Source organism: Argentina silus (assembly GCF_951799395.1).
Source record: "Argentina silus genome assembly, chromosome: 5".
NCBI classification, from domain to species: Eukaryota; Metazoa; Chordata; class Actinopteri; order Argentiniformes; family Argentinidae; genus Argentina; species Argentina silus.
The window spans coordinates 10,430,395-10,449,978 of NC_139659.1; the positions used below are offsets into that span (position 1 = coordinate 10,430,395).

Consider the following 19,584-nt stretch of genomic DNA (forward strand, 5'->3'; position numbering starts at 1 on the left):
TGCTTACAAGCAATGTGGTAAAAAAAAAAACACAACGTACATTACCTAACCTGTACATTTTTGGTTAGAGGGATGAGACAGACAGTTCTACTAAACTCAGTATGCTAATAAATAATATATGTTATTATTCGAGAATGGGTATGTCGTGAATTCAAATGACCATTAAAAAGCATAAATACATCCCAGATTGTGACTGTGACCATGCATTCTTATGAAAAATCAATGGGGTAAAGAATGCACCCACTACACATTATGAAAGCACGATAGTCTACAAGCTCCATCTATTGGTAGGGTTGGAAATAAATGTGCATGTTCAATCCTGTGTGCATACATATATTTTAAACAACAACAAATACTGTACGTTTTAAGTTTATGAACATAGTGTTTGAAGCTGCTTTATATTTTTTTTTATCTATCCTTACTATTGATGTCAAGAAAATGTTTAGCTTACCTACTCAGTATCTTGTGTGAATTTATCGAACCAGTGTTGCTGCGCAAATGGTGCGCAGTTTGTCGCCCACGACAAACCCTGAACGAAGTTTCTCGCGGAATCCCGACGAAACCCAAACATTGAGTTGGGCAACATGGCCGCTACCATAGACAGTCTGTTCGCTGAAATATCAAGTCTTGAAGACCCTATTGAAGAATTGCAAGTTTTGAAAACTGCTCTTTTATCAATACCGGTAAACGCCCTGAGGGACACAGTTAGTGGACTACGGCTTGAAGTGATTTTCTCTCTTTTGAGCACTAATGACAGGTCTGTAGCTGCACTGCTGAGTCAAGTCATCATCCTAGCTTCACTGACTTATGTTAGCTAGCTAACTAACATACATAGTGCTTGTTTTTGCCTCAAACTAGAGAGCTGTATATTATTCTAACTGTTACCACGTTGGTAGCTACAGTTATCTAGTTGACACAGTATAGCTAGCTAACTATTAACTATCAAAAACTGACCTTAACTGAAATGGTCTAGTGTAGTTGAGTGTAACTAACTGGGAATGTTGGAATGATAGCATGCGCAGTTGCAGTAAGATTTCATCAAAGAAAGATTTTCCTGAGCAGTTAACCCCTCTCATGGATGAATTAATTTGACAGGGAACAAATTGAGCTATGTGTGGACATCCTTGGTCGAATCCTGCTGGCCCTCGGTCCTGTCAACCTCGCCCAAAACTACAGAGTGGAGCTTCAGGGGGGACTGACCCACCCTGAAGACGCAGTCAAGATTCTGGCATTGACACAGGTAGCTATAGCAACAGTACCTGTTAGAATATATTTTATGTGCAGCTCAGCCATAGAGGCAATATTCTGTTTATTGTTTTCAAGGCAGTTGAAATTGTTGATTATACCATGATGAAATCATGTTTTTCTGCAGATCGGTAGAATTGTGGAGCACCCCGAGGCAGTGACAGAAATGTTGAACAACCAGGAGGTCCTTTGGGAGGTGATCCACTGCATCGGAGGAGAGAAGATATCAGTGGCCAAAGAGGTTAGGAATAGGATCATAACGACTAAGCGATGATCATCATGTACAGATTTAACAACTGGACACATCCACACCACATGACAAGCACTCATTGTCTCTGTTCATTTTTCACAGGCAATACGATCTCTCTCCAAACTCAGCCACTCGAAAGCAGGATTGGACACACTATTCCGGAGTGATTTACTGAAAGTCCTGAAGGATGTCATGACCACAAGCGACATTGTGAGATACAGAATATATGAGGTAGGTTCAATACCACTAGTATGTCAGTCTCCAGGTACATAAACCTGTGTCCTACCTGTTCATGAATGAGATTGAATCACCCATCCCTCCTGTTGCAGCTGATAGTGGACATCTCGTCCGTGTCGCCTGTGTCCCTGGGTTACTGTGCCAACAGCAGCTTCATCTCTCAGCTACTGGGAGAGCTGACAGGAGATGATGTACTGATCAAGTAAGACATGGCTAAAAAACACACACACACACACACACACACACACAACGCTTCAGAGACACTGAGTGTCTCTGTCTTCTCTCTCTCACTTCCACACTCTATCCTGCTGTTCTCCCGTTGAGTGATCTACAGTATCTTGTTTCAGGGCCACAGCCATTGAGATGGTGACCACGCTTGCCAACAGTCAGCATGGGCGCCAGTACCTGGCACAGCAAGGCATCATGGATAAGATCTCAAACATGATCATTGGAGCAGAGTCAGACCCCTTCTCTAGTTTCTACCTGCCTGGTGAGTCAGGCCACCTCAGAGAAAATGTTCCTATAAGAATGTGTGCGTGCGTGCGTGCGTGCGTGCGTGCGTGCGTGCGCGCGCAGTATATGACTGTCCAGGTTTATCTCTGATTGTGTGTTTCCCCTCGTAGGTCTGGTCAAGTTCTTTGGGAACCTGGCCATCATGGACAGCCCCCAGCAGGTGTGTGAGACCTACCCCGCCTTCCAGAACAAGGTGTTTGAGATGGCACTGGACCCAGACCCAGTAATGATGGGTGTGGCTCTGGACACACTGGGGATGCTGGGCTCCACTGTGGAGGGCAAACAAGTCTTGCAAAAAACAGGTGATTAGGGTAGCTAATGTAGACCAGATAGTTTTACCCTGTGAAAGTAAAAGTCACAGTGTGTCCTCAAATACAAGAGACTCACACTCACCCTGTGTGTATGTGCATGGGTGATCAGGTGATAAATTCAAGGCGGTGTTGAAGAGGATGAGCCAGCTGGCCAGTGTTGGAGCCACAGACCTGAGAGTGCGCTGCCTGGAGGCCATCTCACTTATACTCACTTTACAGGTGTGTGTGTCTGTCTGTCTGTCTGTCTGTCTGTCTGTCTGTCTGTCTGTCTGTGTGTGTGTGTGTGTGTGTGTGTGTGTGTGTGTGTGTGTGGGGGGGGGGGTCTGTAATTATCTATGGCATGCCAGTGGTGTGTTAGTGTTTGTCATATGAGTGTGAATACCTCTTTTATAGATATACAGTGCCGTACAAAAGGTTTAGCCCCCTGCACAATTTTCTAGATTTTTTGTTCCACTGATCTACACAGCCTAATAGGCACTTTCAAAGTGAATGAACATTTAAAAAAAATAGATAAAATTATTTATTGAAAATGTGAAGAAGCATTAACCCCCCCCCCTGTGTGTGTGTGTTGCAGGCAGAGCAGCAGACAGATGACCTGATGGTTCTGACAGAGTCCTGGTTCAGACTGCTGTCTGACCAGCCCATGGAAATGATCCGGAACATCAGCACCCAGCCCTTCCCAGAGCTGCACTGTGTAGCTCTCCGCATATTCACTGTGAGTGTGTTCACCTGAAATACTCTACCACACATTACTTTTTAAAAGCGTTTTCTTGAAAGGGTTAAAAACAGAACAAAAGAACAGAGTGAGATGAAGAGTGGGATGCCTATGCTATGTCACTTGCTCACTTGCTGTTCTCTTGGGGCATTCACCAGTGATTTCACTTATGGCAGTAATTTTCCATGCTGTGGCCACATCTTATAAAACTGCCTATGATTTATATTCCTTTACTAGAGTTGAAGGTCTTTGCAATTAGATGGAGACATGGAACATTATTTGTTGTGTTATCAGTCAAATATATTGCCTTACTGACTAAAACGTTATTTATCACTGTTATTTAATGATCTGATTTCTTTGTGTGTGGTTGCTGTGTTCCAGGTCATTGCTCCCCAGCCCTGGGGTCAAAGACTAATGATCGGCACTCCCGGGTTTATGGAGTTCATCGTCGACCGCTCATCTGTTCCCACCAAGGAGGCGAAGGATGCCAAGTTTGCGATGGTGGGGGCGCTGGTGAGCTCATCCACGGCGGCAAACATTTTAGGGAGCCATCACTACCTGCGCCTGTGCTCCTACCTCAGAGAAGGGCCGTACCACGTGACCACAGTGGCTACAGTGGCCACAGACGGAGCCGACTGAAACACACACACACACACACACACACACACACACACAGACATACATACATACATACACTACACACTAACATTTCTTAATCTCTAACATACCAGAACCAACAACACAGACTTTAGTTCAACACTGGTTTTCGTTCTGATTTTCTTGTTTTTATTTTGAATATTTCTGTTTATTAAAAAGGAAGCAGACTGAGATTGAAAATGTTTTGTGATTTTGTGTCCGACTCACACACATCTCCAATATACAGTACATTTATCGAGGATCTATGTACAAAACATCTTGTTGAGAGAGAATCAATCAGGCAGAAGCAGAACTGAGGCCCAACAAAGCGTTATTGTTGTATTAAACTAAAATTAAAGTAGTCATAGCATTAGTAGTAGTAGTAGTAGTAGTAGTAGTAGTAGTAAATTGATTAATAGTCATCAATGTATATAGAGGAAAGTTAAGGCAGCACTGGGAAATCCCACTGCTGACTAGATAGATGCGCCCATCCCTTGGCCATGAAGCCTGCTCCCTAGAGGGAGCTCACGCCAGCATCATGAGTCCATCGCCTATCGTTTCCTTCAGGGCCTAGTTTCTCCAGTGAGTGGCTCTCGTCTTCCCCTTGCCTCTGGGTCCTTGTCCCTCTGCCCCTCCTCCTTTGGCCCAACACTGAGCATGGACATGTCCAAGCTTTCTACAGTTAGCACATTCCCATCTCTTCGTCTCTTGGCACTTGTTGGCAAAGTGTCCAACCTGCCAACAGTTAAAACAGATCTTAACATCTGGAGGTAGTCTCTTTGTTTTGGTGACCTCTTTGAGCCCTTTCAGGGTTATGGGCAGAATGGACTCCATTTCACAGGCCCAATGAATCATTGCATCATAGTTGTTGTATGGAATCATCACAAACTCAGGGGCTTCCTTAAACTGAGGCCCAAGGCCTTCCCTTAGAGCCCACAAAAATATGTCATCATCTCGGGATGGTTTTCCACAGAGATAGTCTTTGACTTCCTTGTAATGTTGGTAGACGGCCCATTTTCGTTCAGCATAGTCCACAACAGGCTCATTGAGGCCCTGTTCAATTAGCATTACAAGCCCAAAATCTGTGAATCCTCTTCCCAACATGTCTTGAACCTCAATGTGGAGCCTGTTTATCATGGGCCAGAATGCGAGCAGAGTGTGTGTGTTGCTGTAGGTTATAGGTCGTGGTTCATCCACTGTAGACTTCCAGACAGTATACCATCTTCCCAAGGCTAAATCCTCAGGCCCACTTGCCCATATGTCTATAGGGCATTTTGCCTTCACTAAATTGTGAACATCAGCAAGGGTTAAGCCGTGTAGCATGATGAGGCTTTCCAGCACTTCCCAAAATGATGTGTTAGGACAATTTCTTTTCAGTTCAGGGAGGGCGTTCAGGAGCAGCATGAATTCCCGAAAGTTAAAGGGTGTTGTGGTCACCATCTCGTTCCCTTGAAAGTCATTGACAATGTACATTAGTCCTATAGCAGGGGTCTCAATAACAGTCATACCACTAGGGGGAGCACTCAGAGGGACGGCGTCTGACCACGTGGCTGATAGAGAGGAGTATAATGGGGGAGTGAGAGGATCACTTGCAGCTGCTCCTCTATACGGTGGGGGAGGCATGCTAACTGTATCATGGTCCTTGTGATATTGCCGCTCCGCCTCTTGTAGTATCTCCTCCCAACCTTCCTCCCACCCACGGCCGCATCCAGATTCCCCCTCATTCATCCATGGCTCTTTGTTGATTCCCATTATTTGGAATAACCTTGTCTGTATCTCACTGAGGTTCATGCCGATGGCCTCCGTGAGCCCAGAGATATAGTGGTTAGAGTTGGAGAGGATCCCCCCTCGTTGTTTCACCCAGTGTGCTACCATGACGGGACTAAACTGTTGTTTCCTCTTGCCCTTCAAACCTCTCCACCACTGAACTTGGACCTGTATGGAGCCGTTCGGATCCCAGCCCTTCTTCTTGGCTCTTTCATCCTCCTTTGCCCCCTTCTGTAAAATCCATTCTGCCACTTCTACTGCAATTGGATCCATCAATGCCGTTGTCCTGCTGCCCCTGACAAAACACAAAAGGTCTTTTGGTGATCTACCTTAGATTGTTCAGACACTTGCATCAGATTTCCTCCGTTGGTCAAATGTTATACAGGCAGATAATGAAACAAACTTACTTGTTCTTTGCTAGAGTTGCCCAGGGTGGAAATCTAGATTATCCTATTTGCCATGCTGTCCGTGGTCCGATTAAAAATGCAGTTTATTACAGTGCTGGGAACTTTACATGCGTAGTATGAAACACAAAGATACAGTATGATGCTCCGCTCTGTCTAACGTATTCAATTATTATACTGTGTTCTACCCAGAGTCCACCTTATGGGAGGAGTCATTATTAGCCTGTCATATTCAAACACACGTAGCACGCTTAAGTGGAAAGTTACAGATCAGCAGTTGTGACCTGCGTAATTATTGGGACAGTGAAGCTTTTTTTTCTTCTTTTTGCTCTTTACTCCAAAAATTTTGATTTTTAAATCAAATAATGGGGTTAAAGTATAGATACAGTACTATAGTACATAGTCCCCCTATTTAATGGCAGCAAAAGCATTGGGACAATTGGCTTGACAGGTGTTTCTGGTTAGTCAGGTGGGTTCCGTCACATCAATTGTGCAGGTATAACAGAGTTGTCAATGTCTAGTATTGATTTTAGGCATTGCATTTGCCTTTGGAGTCTGCTATTGGTGTCTGTCAAGATGAGTTTGCTAAAAGAGCCTGCAGAGTTCTGGAAAAAGGTCTTGTGGACAGATGACACCAGGGGTACGTTCCAATTGGACGGTTATTCCCTGCACAGGAACCCTGCACAGAGTATTCAGCCATTTTAAGGGAGATACCAATCCATAGTGAAGGGACGGGAAAAAGCGGTCATAGGTCAACATAAGAGTTTGAGTCGACGCAGTCATTGAAAGTAAATAAAGGCCTAGAATATAGAAGCGGGGCTGTAATGATTCTGACTGGTGTATATGAATACTATTGCTCTGTATGACATATTGTGCTTGTGACAATGTGGTGAACTTTGGACGACAGAACACAGTCTCTTTGCCTGTGAGTGTGAAGTTATATGCAGGTGTCCAGCATGAATTAGAGACCAGTTTTACTCCTTAATGTTATCTTGTGAGACCCGGAGAAAAAACAGCTCATTATTTGGTCAAGGTCTCACATCTGCATGTGACGTCATACCCTGTAAGAACTTGATGTACTGTAAACAGCTCACTGTAGATTTGTAACCCAAAACAGTTTTAAATATGATAGGCTGATTTAGATTTCTCCCATAAGAAAAGACCAATTAGGGGCGCTTAGTGGCGTAGCACACTAATGCGCATACCACATAATCGCAAGGTTCCTGGTTCGATTCCGACCCTTGACATATGTTGCATGTCATCCCTCCTCTCTCTCACCCATCCTTCCTGTCAACCTCTACTGTCTCTATCCCAATAAAGCAGAAATGCCCTAAAAACATATTTAAAAAAGAAAAGAAAAGACCAATCAGTGCAACCCTAAAACTGACATAGAACCAGGTATCACTGAATGCACAGGAGAATTATACTTTGAGAAATGGCTGATCCAGAACCTTCCCCCAGGTGCCTTTCTTATCTGCTGCTTTTGAGCCTGTTTTGTTTGCAATAAAATACATAATTTTATACTCTGAAGATCCTCTGTCTGATCCTTTATTATTGATCACTTTGAGTCCTTCAATAGTTTACATGGGCGTAACCATAGGGAACAGCAGGTGTACACTATACAGGAAATGGAGCAAGTCCTCTCAGCAGTCATTGGTAGAGCTGAGCGAGGATTGCAGGGAAATAAAAAAATAAGTTGTCATTTATTTTTTTTGCATGTCCTATCTAAAGCATTTTTCGCTGGTAATGTTCTGATATTAGGTGACTGAATTGGGCTCAAATGTAACACTAACGTTAGCTGACCAACTTAACTCAGTACAATAGCAGCTAATGCACTAGATAGGTGTGTAATATTAATAAAACAAAATGTCTGTAGTTACTTTGCATAAATGTCTGGCAAAGATCTTTTGTTTACGTCTCTGTTGTGTGGGTGGTTGAAATACATGTCACTTGTGTCACAGTTTAATGATGCTGCAGGGCATTCCACACAAAAAAATTTTTTTCGAAGTGCACTACATAGTTCCCTAGGCAGATTCATCCTGTGCAGTGTGTAGGGAATCAGGATAATCCTTATGGATTGAAACACAGCCAAAGATGAACAAGTACCAGAGTGATGGCAAGAGGAAAGTGTGGAGAAAAAAAGGAACTGCCCAAGATTTACAGCACACCGCTTCATCTGTGAAATGTTTTGGCTTTCACTCTGCGACCCTGAACACAGAGAACAGAGGGAGGGGGAGAGAGACAGTGGGGCAAAAACAGAAAACACCTTGAAACTTCATTCTGTTCTTAACAGCACATTAGTATCACACACCACTCACCCCGTAATTTATGTTAAGCCTTCTAGCAAAACATCTCCAACAGAACAAACAGTAATAAAAAAGTGACTCCACATTCCCACCCATTAGATATCAATAAGTTGAGACAACCAAGCATTGCTCAGCAAGTGCTGAAGAGCTACACTACAGATATCTTGAGTGAGGATGGAATATTTCATACACATTATCACTCCTGAGATCCTACGTATGTACAAGCTTGATGTGTGATATAACTGATACTCTGTTGTCTGTATGTGTGCTCATGTTGTGACGATCGTCTACATGAATGATAAGAATGGCCTCGCACATTCACTGACCTTGTATAAGAGACACATGGGAGAGAAGAGCGACAGATGGTAACATCATAATGTTGGTTTACTATTCAATATGGAACATTTACTCCTAAGAGAGAGAAGTTAATGTTTGTGTTAATAGTTAATCCCAAACCAACTCTATTTTAATGACAGTTAGCCCTCTCAACCGGGGGTCACCTAAGGTAAAGCAGTAAGCGTCCTTAAGATTTTTTGTTTTCTTTTCAGCAAGTTTCTTCAGAAGAGATGGAGGTACTGAGAGACAGGGACTGCCGTTTTTAAACTTGAATTCCCTGTGTAACTTTATAAAGTTAATAAATCTTTTATCCAGGGTTTAAGACAGGAAGGTCAGTGTCATTAAGACGGTGTGTCACTGCAACAGTAGCTCAGTCACATATGAGTAATATCTTCTCATATAATGGGAACCTGGTGATGATGATGAATAATACATTAAGGCTGTTTCATGGACACCAATGCTGTAGAGAGCCATGTAGTAGATTGAGCTATTGTACCAGTCTGACCTGTAAAAAATCCTTGAGATTCTGGTTACAATGAACAAAATGTTGAGAGGTGAGTCAGCCCTTGTACTTATTTACTGCATTATCAAGGAGAGTAAAGAAGGTTTCAGCAAAAGTAAGTGAGTGATCTGTCACATCAGTCTTCCATGCATCATTAAACACAATCAGATCTGTCATCTGTCTTGATGAGTTATGATATTTACTCCCCCTCTCCCCCCCCCACATTCTCTCTCTCTCTCTCTCTCTCTCTCTCTTTCTCTCGCTCTCGCTCTCGCTCTCGCTCTCGCTCTCTCTCTCTCTCTCTCTTTCTCCACCCCCTCACACTTTGTATCCAATAGTCTACATGCAATTCACTGTGGAGGCAAACCCACAAGAGCGTCTGCAGACTGACCTCATTTCATCTGTTTTTCTGTGAACCAACAGCCTTCAAGGTCCCACACATCTCCAAATACCTTACGCATGCAGGTTTTTTTAATGGGGGGACCAGATTAAGTGGGCCAAGTAGTGATTTATGCACGCAATGCATTTTGAGTTGCCAATGCGGCCCTGCAGAAATACAGAGAGAAGGAGCCAGTGCCATGGTAGGGGCAGAGAGATGCTGTCAAGTTTTTTAGGAAACCCAGACCGAGAGCTTGACGGTGGGATCCGTGGGGACTCGTGTTCTGAGTAGGGCACATTGATATCGAGTGTGGAAGGGATTCAAGGGCCAGCAGGTCTGTTGCTGGCCCTGTTCAAAGAAAAGGAGCTGGACTCATAACAGCAAAAGTGGTTTTTATTCGGTTTTATAATCACTTTTAACCAAGCCTTATTTCCCAAACCGTATTACAGAACACATTTTATGGTTCTTTCTTCCCACTCTTAAAAGTGTGTATGAGAGACACCAGCAGAGGGAACAGGAGTCACTGCAACACAACACAAAGGATCTGTCTTATGTCATAAATAGGCGTCACTCTCTCCTTGGAGGTTTTGCCCTTCCCTGTCTCTCCAGAATGATCTGTTGTTGCCTACCAGCTCCAGGCTATAAATCTGCATCCCTCCTGTGTCTCTGTGTCACTCACACTGACAGGCAAGAATGCCAACGTTATGTTCCCCCATTCATACACACACACGCGCGCACACACACCTACACACACACACACACACACACACACACACACATACACGCACACGCACAGACACACACACACACACACACACACACACACACACACACACTCCTACTGTACGCTCACACATACAGACATCAACATCCTATCTACTGAAACTCTTCCATTAAAACAGGCTTTTATTGCTGTTGCCTTTCCTCATCATTATATTTTTAAAGACAGAGCTTACGTCCATAATCATAAAGAGTGGAAATGTTCACTGAAATAAAAACTCATTGCCCATAATGAGATCACATTAAGGTTTTATATTATGCTTCCCTTCTAACTACTCACACACACAAATAATAACCATTAGCCCTGGGAGCTGAAGAAGGAGAGTTTGTCCAGGTAGGTCAGGGCCTTGCAGGCCACCAGGCCATAGTAGGTCTCCAGCAGGGAGCAGCCTCCGTCCTCTTGCCTCAGGTCTACCCACATGGTGGCCAGCTCCTCAGCCCCCACCCCTGCTGAGCTGAACAGGTACCGGTAGCAGCAGGCGTTGTAGCGGATGTGCTTGTCCCCTGAGAAGCGGGCGCTGTGTGTAGGCACCACCCCTGCTTTCAAGGCACACAGGCCCACAAACACATCAGGAGGAAGGGGGGCACGGACCCCTGCCGACGCCACATACACCTTCCTAACAACATCCTGGGAGAGTAAGAAGGCAGCCCCAGCGCAGTAGTCTGGGAGGTACTTGTCAGAGTACAGGGCTGGGGGGAGGTAGCTGGAGCTGGAGGACTCGCGGTTGGGGGTGTCTCTGTGCATGACCCTCCCCAGGTAGAGGTCCTCAGGGTGCCTCCTCAGCCCTAGCAGGTAACCCCCCAGGGCAGGCAGGTTCACAAACACAGTGTCCTCCGTCAGCAGCACAAACCGGGCCACCGGGCAGAACGTGACCGCCCACTGTAACGCCAGGATTGTCCTCTTGGTCTGACCACGGGGGGAGTCCGTCACATGACCCTGAACTATGTCGCCATGGTGATCGGACTCCTTCAGGACAGCCTCCTGGGTGGCGACGGAGTGAGAGGATCCCAGGAAGAAAAGCGTCTGCACAGGGAAACCCTGGGTGCGTGTTTGGTTGGCCCAGGTGGTCCTCACTGCGTCTCTCTGGGTGACGTTGTTAGGGGAGCTGAAGACGAGGGTGAGGAGGAAGAGGTTGCTATTCATGCAGGCGTCAGGGTTGGTGATTGGGTAGTACTGGGACACGTTCCTCCTGGTCTCGCTTAGGTCCAGTTTCCGGGCCCTCTCTCTCACGTCCAAGACGGTGCCGTCTGTGTAGACCCCTGGTGTGGGCTGGAGGAGGTACTCCTCGACAAAGTCAGCCCCAAACAGCAGGGCATGGAACAACAGCACGTTGAAGAGCAGGAAACACCACTGATGGGTACGCAACCTACAGAGAGAGAACTAGATGGACAGAGAGAGACAGGTAAATACAGGAAGGGAGAGATACTGTGAAATACTGTGAAATACTGTGGTCCCACAGTAAAGTATTCATCATACTTTAACAGTAAACATCACAGTGCTGAACAAAAATTAACCTGGACAGAAAACAAATGTGAGTTAATGGATGGTTGGGAGTTTTAGTTGATACCAAAAAATGCTCTAAGTCAATTATACTTTAAAAGGGATGTAGCTAGCTTACCTGCATGGTGTCTGCTCCAAAGGAACTGCTCTTCCACCCCTGAACCAGTGGACATTCAGCTGTGGGTGACTGACCAGACTAGACTGAACCTCCTTGTTGAGGTTTGTCGCACACAGACAGGGTATCCACTCACGGCCAGGTAACTCTACCATCAGGTAAAACTATACCCCTCCTGCAGCTCAGGTGGCTGGTCATGAGGAAAGAGTCCCCCATCATATATTAATGACTTGCACAGTGGCTGGTTCAACAACAACACTGTATGGAAGGACAGACAACCCAGGTCCAAAAGGAAGAATATTAACATATGGTTTCTGGTTTGGGCTGAAGCTGTCTTGCGTTTGTGGTGAGAGGATAGTTTTCCTGATGATGAGTTGTCAACTGCCTCCTGGGTATTGCTCAGTTTTCCTTTTTTTACATTAACCTTTTTTTAAAAACATCATCATAGCAATACAAATTAGACAAATGAGTGTGATGTGGACAGGGTACATCCTTGTATCTGTACGGGTTTCCTGTTTGGACCAGGCATGCAGGGCGTTTTGGAAGGGTCCCATAGTGAGGGGTCGAACCGAGTTGACTGAAAGAGAAGTAGAACTCCGAATGTAACCCAGGTTCTCTGGAGGAGATGACGGAGACCCCTCACCTCATTGCCCCTCTCGCTCTGAGCTCGTGAAGAGTGGTTCGCTGGATAAAATGGGAGCTTTCTATAGGCCAGGCAGTACAGTAGGTGGAGTTACCTGCTTGCAAGCGTCCTCAGCCTATTTGATTGAATAGGGTTTCAGCGAATAGGTACACAGGGTGTGTGTCCCATATTCAGAGGTCTCCCTCATCTCCTCCAGAGAACTTGGGTTATATTTGTAACCTCTAATTTTCACACTGACCTCAGACCTGTCCATAAGTGATACTGTACTGTACATGTGTTTGACTCCAAGAGACTTATTGTAAACTGACCTCAGAGCAGGCCATCAGGTGTGTATGGTTAATTATAAGTGACTTGCATACACTGCCCCTAGTCTATTCCTATAGATGTCTGTCTGATGCGTTGTGAGTCATTGTATGGTGACCAAGTTAGATCAGAGTCAAGAGGGAACGCTAGTCACTAATGTCTAACTGAGATGGGAGATCAGCCATTTCTATGTGTGTGTGTGTGTGTGTGTGTGTGTGTGTGTGTGTGTGTGTGTGTGTTTGTGTGTGTCTGAGAATGTGTTTGTAATACTATATACATCATGTACAGAAATCATTGTGTCAGGAACACCTTGACTTGAGCTATCTCTTGTCACCACTCGGTGGTCGGAACTGATGCTCAAGGTCAGAGATAATCCTTTGTGTATTATGCACAGTGTGTGTGTGTGTGTGTGTGTGTGTGTGTGTGTGTGTGTGTGTGTGTGTGTGTGTGTGTGTGTGTTATACAGAAGGTATCCATTGAATGTGCCTGAATACTTCTGTTAGTCATTGTGCGTAAGGCTAGGGATGGCAGTCATTCATTGCAAGCATCTGACAGTGTGTCTGAATATATGTGCCATGCGCATGTGTGCGTGTTTCTAGGTGTACAAATATGTCCCATACAGAGAACACATGTCCTGAAGGGCCTCTGACAGACGTCAGTCAGTCACACTCAGCTCCTGACTCTAAGCAGCTCCCAGAGATAATGACCCAGAGGAATACAGAAGAATACCAAGAGGAATAGACACAGTGAAATCAGTACTATACCACCCAGTGGACCACAGGCACAACCCTCCCAAACTAAGGATTTATCACACCCTCAAAGATGTGAGTGCACACTAAAAACTCTCTTTTCTAAACAAAAAATATGGAATGACCACAGCAGTGTTGTTGCGCTCTGTTTGGTCAATAACTGAAGTGTGCCTTATACCAATAATAACAGTAATAAGCAACGGCAGCTCTTATGGTTGAAGATACAGTAGCAATCCCCACTGACACATGAATAAGCAAACACAACATTTCATCAATAAAACATGTATTTCTTGCAGTGTTTTTACAGTAAATGGGCTGCAGGCAGTTTTGCAAGGCTTTGACTTTGAAGCTGGAGGATGTTGTTGCAATGTTCTATTCAAGAAAAAACGTATTAGTAAACAGGTCCAACGTCTTATTCAGCACCAGAACAATATATGTGGTTCGTGTATGTTTTATACTGTCCTTTTGCACTCCATGGTTTGCTCCCTCAACCCTCCACATTATATTCAGTACAATGGAGCTCTTTGAAGAATTCCTCTTCTATTCCTCTCCACAGGAGGGCCAACTGCCTGCAGGCTCTACCCACACCAGTGGTTCTCAAACAGTTGTTCATAGTTAACACAAGTGAAAGTTTTGGGGTTTTCTCATGTTTCAGCTCTGTCACTTTACCAATACTCTAGTCTTCAATGTACTGTACTATGACATTCATTCATAATGTACCACTTAAGTCATACCTGTTCAAAGCTACAGTATGTCCATGGTTTAGGGAAACCTCAGTGTTTCCTCCATCTGTTGACAGTGCAGGATTGTGGAGTTTTTATGTATGATGTGAGGGATCGTCTTCCCACCAACTCTCATGCTTACACACACACACACACACACACACACACACACACACACACACACACACACACACACACACACGTACGCACGCACGCACGCACGCAGACACCTCAGTGTTACGTTTCCCCTGGTATGCACTCACTGTTTCTGTGGAACATTTTTTGCTCTTCTTTTTTAAGAAGAGGAGGGAGTATTTTAGAGCAGGACCCCTGTGTCCCCTGTGGTGGAATTGCTCCACCTTTTTCTTCTGTGCCTCTGCCCCCATAGATTAATGTTGATGGTGTCGGGTTCAGAATCTAGGCCTCTTCTCTTTGTCCCAATGTTTCACTTGTAGGCCTATGATAGTGTTGAATCAGGTGACAATTGTATTATGTCTGTGTTGCTGGGCAGATAGCTCTAGAATTGGCACATACTGTACCATGTGTTCACAGCGAGACACAAAGGGGTGAATAGCAGACAGAGAGAGAGTGACAGAGAAACACAGAGTGACACAGAGAGAGAAAGAGAGGGAGAGAGATAGATGAGGCCTTATATAACTCCCGTCCTCTTGGGTGCACATTGTCACTTGTTGCATGTTTCCTGTGATTGATTCAGACAAATATCTCTCTCTCTCTCTCTCTCTCTCTCTCTCTCTCTCTCTCTCTCTCTCTCTCTCTCTCTCTCTCTCTCTGGTTGGGTGGAACTTTCTTGGACCAGGCAGACTGAAAGGAATGGCCTGATGAACTGATGCTTTGGGAGGTGTGTGTGTGTGTGTGTCGTGTGTGTGTGTGTGTGTGTGTGTGTGTGTGTGTGTGTGTGTGTGTGTGTGTGTGTGCGTGTGTGTGTGTGTGTGTGTGTGTGTGTTTGTGTGTGTGTACAGGGACCAATAAATCTGGAAAGTGGAGATAGAGTTTCCACTTAACCGCAGGAAGGGGATCCGATGCTGATTCCTGTGGCACATTTGTTCTGATGACCTGTACATGCTGAACTGTCAGCTATAAAGAGTAACTCAATTCACCAGGCTTAATACACTCCTAAATGTACTCCTAGATCAATCAATCAATGCACACTACATCCTCACTTAGGTAATTACATTAATATGATATGACATGCAATTATCAAGCTGAGCCAGACAATCAATCAAAAAAGAAAGGACAAACTCTTTAAGGTTAATCATTGATCCTCAAATTTCCCAGGTTTCTCTCTCTCTCTTTCTCCCTCTCTCTCTTCTCCCCCTCTCTCTCTCTCTCTCAGACCTGTTGTCAGTCTGGAATGCTGGACTGACACATGATGGAAAGCCAGCTCTGTTCACAAGCCTGTAAATTTAACACACAAATTCAATGGCCATGACTGTTACAAAGAGGCAAGGGGGGTCAGACTGAGAGGAACCCAATGTGTAGGAGAGTTCTGAGAGGATAGGAGCAATTCTTACTTGAAAATGTTAAAGATCATAAGAACATCATTTCAATGTATCATGAGTAATACCATTCTCACTCCAGTCTCAAACACTGAGGACTAATAGGCTGTGAAAGTCAGTGAAATGGTTGCCAGCATACAGGAAGTGTGGAGTGGGGTGTGTATTGTGAGGAATGCGTGTGTGAATATTTTGGGGTATGTGATGGGTGGGGCATACTGTAGCTTCACACTGTGTGGCAGACTGGAGTTAGTCCCCAGTGTATCTGAGTCCTCGTAGAGGAAGGATGGGAATTTACAATGAACAGGGGTAATTACTGCCACTAACAAGCCTATTAACATTAAGTGTGTGTAGCAATCATTTTAATGTCTTCTATGTATACAGTATTTATAAAATATGTTTTTTTGCAATTTTCATTGAACAATGTTTTTGCTGATGTTTTCTTTTGCTGATCGATGTGATTTGTTGCTGATGTGATGTGTCTTCATAGTGTTTATAATTCATGCGCAGGAGAGCTGATGCAGTATGTGTATGGTTGTGTGGTGTGTGTGTCACTCATAGGGAGGCTGTCGGAGAGTCTGAGGCATTGGCCAGGCCCTTGAAAGACAGGTGTGGGCCCGGCAGCACCATGGGGGTCCGTGGTCGTCCTAGCCCCTGTGGACCACTGGCTAACCGACAGAAGCACAGCCGACTGCTGCCCAAGCCCCAAGATGAACCCTCAGACATGGTCTATGTCGGTAAGTCCCACCGTAATGACTTGTCAATCACTCACAGTGAAGCACTTCCTGTTAATCACCTGTCAATCACCAGAGTGACAGAGAAACTGCAGTTAAAATCAATCATATTTTAAAGAATTTAATATGCTGGTGACAGTTGGAAAAATCTGTGGGTTTGTTTCCCTCTACAGTAATAGAGTTGCATTATCCTTTGTAAGATACACAGACATGCGTGTTGGTGACAGCAGAGCACACAGGTTCACAGTAAAAATACCTTTAGAGTTTACAAAAAAGTGACAAATGCCACAAAGTGCCTGCAATTCATCTGTGTCTCGAGGGGATCGCTAGTTAACGAACACCACATACAGTAGGACACAAGAACAGGAAAATATGAACATCATATTGCTATAAATACATTTCCCAAAAAGGGGATAGTCAATACATTTGTTAAGTCTGTGTGTAAGTCTGTGTGTGTGTGTGTGTGTGTGTGTGTGTGTGTGTGTGTGTGTGTGTGTGTGTGTGTGTGTGTGTGTGTGTGTGTGTGTGTGTGTGTGTGTGTGTGTGCGTGGGTGCATGTGTGTGTGTTTGCTCCTGTGTGTGTATTAGTGGGTGGTTGGAGCAGGGATGACCCCTCCTGCCAGGTAGAGCAGTTCTGTACCCAGAACAACGAGTGGAAGATGACAGCCCCAATGATCCGTCACCGTGGTGAAGCTGGGGTGTGTGCCCTTGGGGGGCTCATCTACACTGTAGGGGGATACGATGACATCACCTGCGTGAGCAGCGTAGAGAGGTGAGGGTCCTGTGATTGAATGACTTACCATGAACCGCATGAATAAAAAAATAAAAAAACTACACCTGACAAGAACTTTTCAAAAGGGAGTCAAACACAACTTATACTGTTACAGCAAAAAAAACTTAACCTGATTCTTAAAAGATTAATTGGCTTTAAATTAGATCTTCCAGAAATAATCCCAACAGAGGGCAGGCCAGACAAACTCGGTCATGTCTGAAGGACAGTCATGTCCAATGGATGGTCGTCTAGCAGCACAGGGCTATTTTTGACCGCTGGCGTATTCAGTCCCCCTCCCCCACCTCTTTCTCTTCATCCTCCCTCCTCTTACTTACATCCCCCTCTCTTCAGGTCATGTAGGAGGCATCTGATGGTGCCAGGTGATCAAACCTAAAATCAGCGGTAGCTTAAAGGCTACATTTACAATCCTGGGTCAGAAGTATCAGAGACAGTCACGAGGAAGGCTAACTCAGTGCATCACATTCCAGGCGTGATCCCTTTTACTAGAGTCTGTATACCGGGTGGTATCTTGTGTGATAAAACGCCTCCATATAAAACAGAACACTGTTTATTCGTTTTGGCTCCTACTTTAGTGTGCACTGTGCCCTGTTCTCAAAAGCAGACCGCACCTCCTGAAATTGAAAAGGCCAAGGTTAGCTTGGTATGGAGCCTTATCATTTGTACATTTTACATTGGTTGGCATTCTGCGGACAGCAAAGCACGAATTTCATTGTACAGGGAAACATGTTTTCTACTGTGCATATGATAATAAACACTTTGAATCTTGAATTGAATTGAATTCACTAAGAGAATGCATGTTGGCAAACAGCTCAGGTTTTACAGGAAAACTGTTCAGGTTTACCTCACAATAGCCTAAAAGGCAAAAAGAGTATTTACCTGACAAGTACAACCATTTTTGCCTGCCATGCTCTCCCAGGTATAATCCAGAGACCAACACATGGAGCGGGGACGTGTCCCCCCTCAGTGCCCCCCGCAGCAGAGTGTGTCTGCTGGAGATGGACAGGTGTCTGATTGCCCTCGGCGGCTTCGACGGCATCGCCTGTACTAACCTGGTGGAGAGGTAAACATGGTCATGACAACATCAAACACATGTTTACATACATTAGTGGTCCGCTGTCTAAGTGTGTGATCTGTGTGTTCAGTTATGATCCCAAGCGCAATGCCTGGAAAAAGCTGCCTCCGATGAACCGGCGGAGGGCAGGGGCAGCAGCTGCTGTACTGGGGGGACACCTGTATGTCATGGGGGGCAGTGACGGAGAAATGCCCCTTGACTCAGGTAGAGACCTACAGTACCTGTGACTACATGATCCCCAATAGGGACACTAGAAGGGTGCATTAGAGCTGCGGTCTTCTTTATTGTCAGTGCTGTTGATGTTAACGCCTGTAAGCTGATGCCACATTTGTCACATATCAGACACTATCATAATTCACAGAGTAGTTCACACACATACACACACACACACACACACACACACACACACACACACACACACACACACACGCACACACACACACACACACACACACACACACGCACGCAGACAGCATTTGGCCCCGGAGTGTTACGGTACTGTGCTAAAGGCAGCTCAGAAGTATGTTGGATGTCCTGCCAGTTGGCACTGGGATCTATTTCTGTGTGGGAGGTCAAAGCCAGAGGCAATCCCACCATCTAAGCAGGCTGCCTTTCCCGCCCATAACTCAACTGCCACTTAGTTTAATCTGAATTTGTAGATAAAGCTGAGGGAGCAAGTGTTTCTACAACAGGGGCATAAAGGCTCCTCTAACTTCAATAGCCTCATCCTGCTACTTTGATTAATCTGTGTACGGCAGCCTTACTTGTTATACTCAAGGGGGAATATAGCACAGCTCTATGAAGAGAACACTGATGAATCACTCATCATTATCTCCAGCCTTAGTATGTAGACTAGAGAGTACCAGCTGAGACTGTAGGAGTGCACCCTCTCGGTCTAACCTTTGACCCCTGCTCTCTTAGTGGAGCGATTCAGCCCATTGGATGGCTGCTGGTCTTTGTGTCCACCCATGCTGTCTGCGAGGGAGAACCCGGGCTGTGCTGTGTTCCTGGACCGTCTCTACGTGGCCGGGGGGCGGGATGAGCTGCTGCTGGAACT

The 19,584-nt window shown here is 45.1% G+C and overlaps 2 protein-coding genes across 2 annotated transcripts; one reads left to right on the forward strand and one right to left on the reverse strand.

Annotated features, from left to right (window-relative positions):
* The first annotated feature begins 583 nt into the window (after positions 1–583).
* On the forward strand, positions 584–4,101 carry psmd5 (proteasome 26S subunit, non-ATPase 5). Its single transcript, XM_083670835.1, has 10 exons — positions 584–757; positions 1,096–1,240; positions 1,373–1,486; positions 1,598–1,726; positions 1,825–1,934; positions 2,080–2,222; positions 2,356–2,547; positions 2,666–2,775; positions 3,131–3,271; positions 3,653–4,101. The coding sequence occupies exons 1-10, from the start codon at positions 585–587 to the stop codon at positions 3,908–3,910; spliced, it is 1,515 nt and encodes a 504-aa protein (XP_083526961.1). The 5' UTR covers position 584; the 3' UTR covers positions 3,911–4,101.
* A 6,578-nt stretch (positions 4,102–10,679) lies between these two features.
* On the reverse strand, positions 10,680–12,006 carry b3galt9 (beta-1,3-galactosyltransferase 9; the record flags this gene model as incomplete). The annotated part of the gene is made up of 2 exons (XM_083670008.1): positions 10,680–11,762; positions 12,001–12,006. The coding sequence occupies 2 exons, from the start codon at positions 12,004–12,006 to the stop codon at positions 10,680–10,682; spliced, it is 1,089 nt and encodes a 362-aa protein (XP_083526134.1).
* Between the last annotated feature and the right edge of the window lie 7,578 nt (positions 12,007–19,584).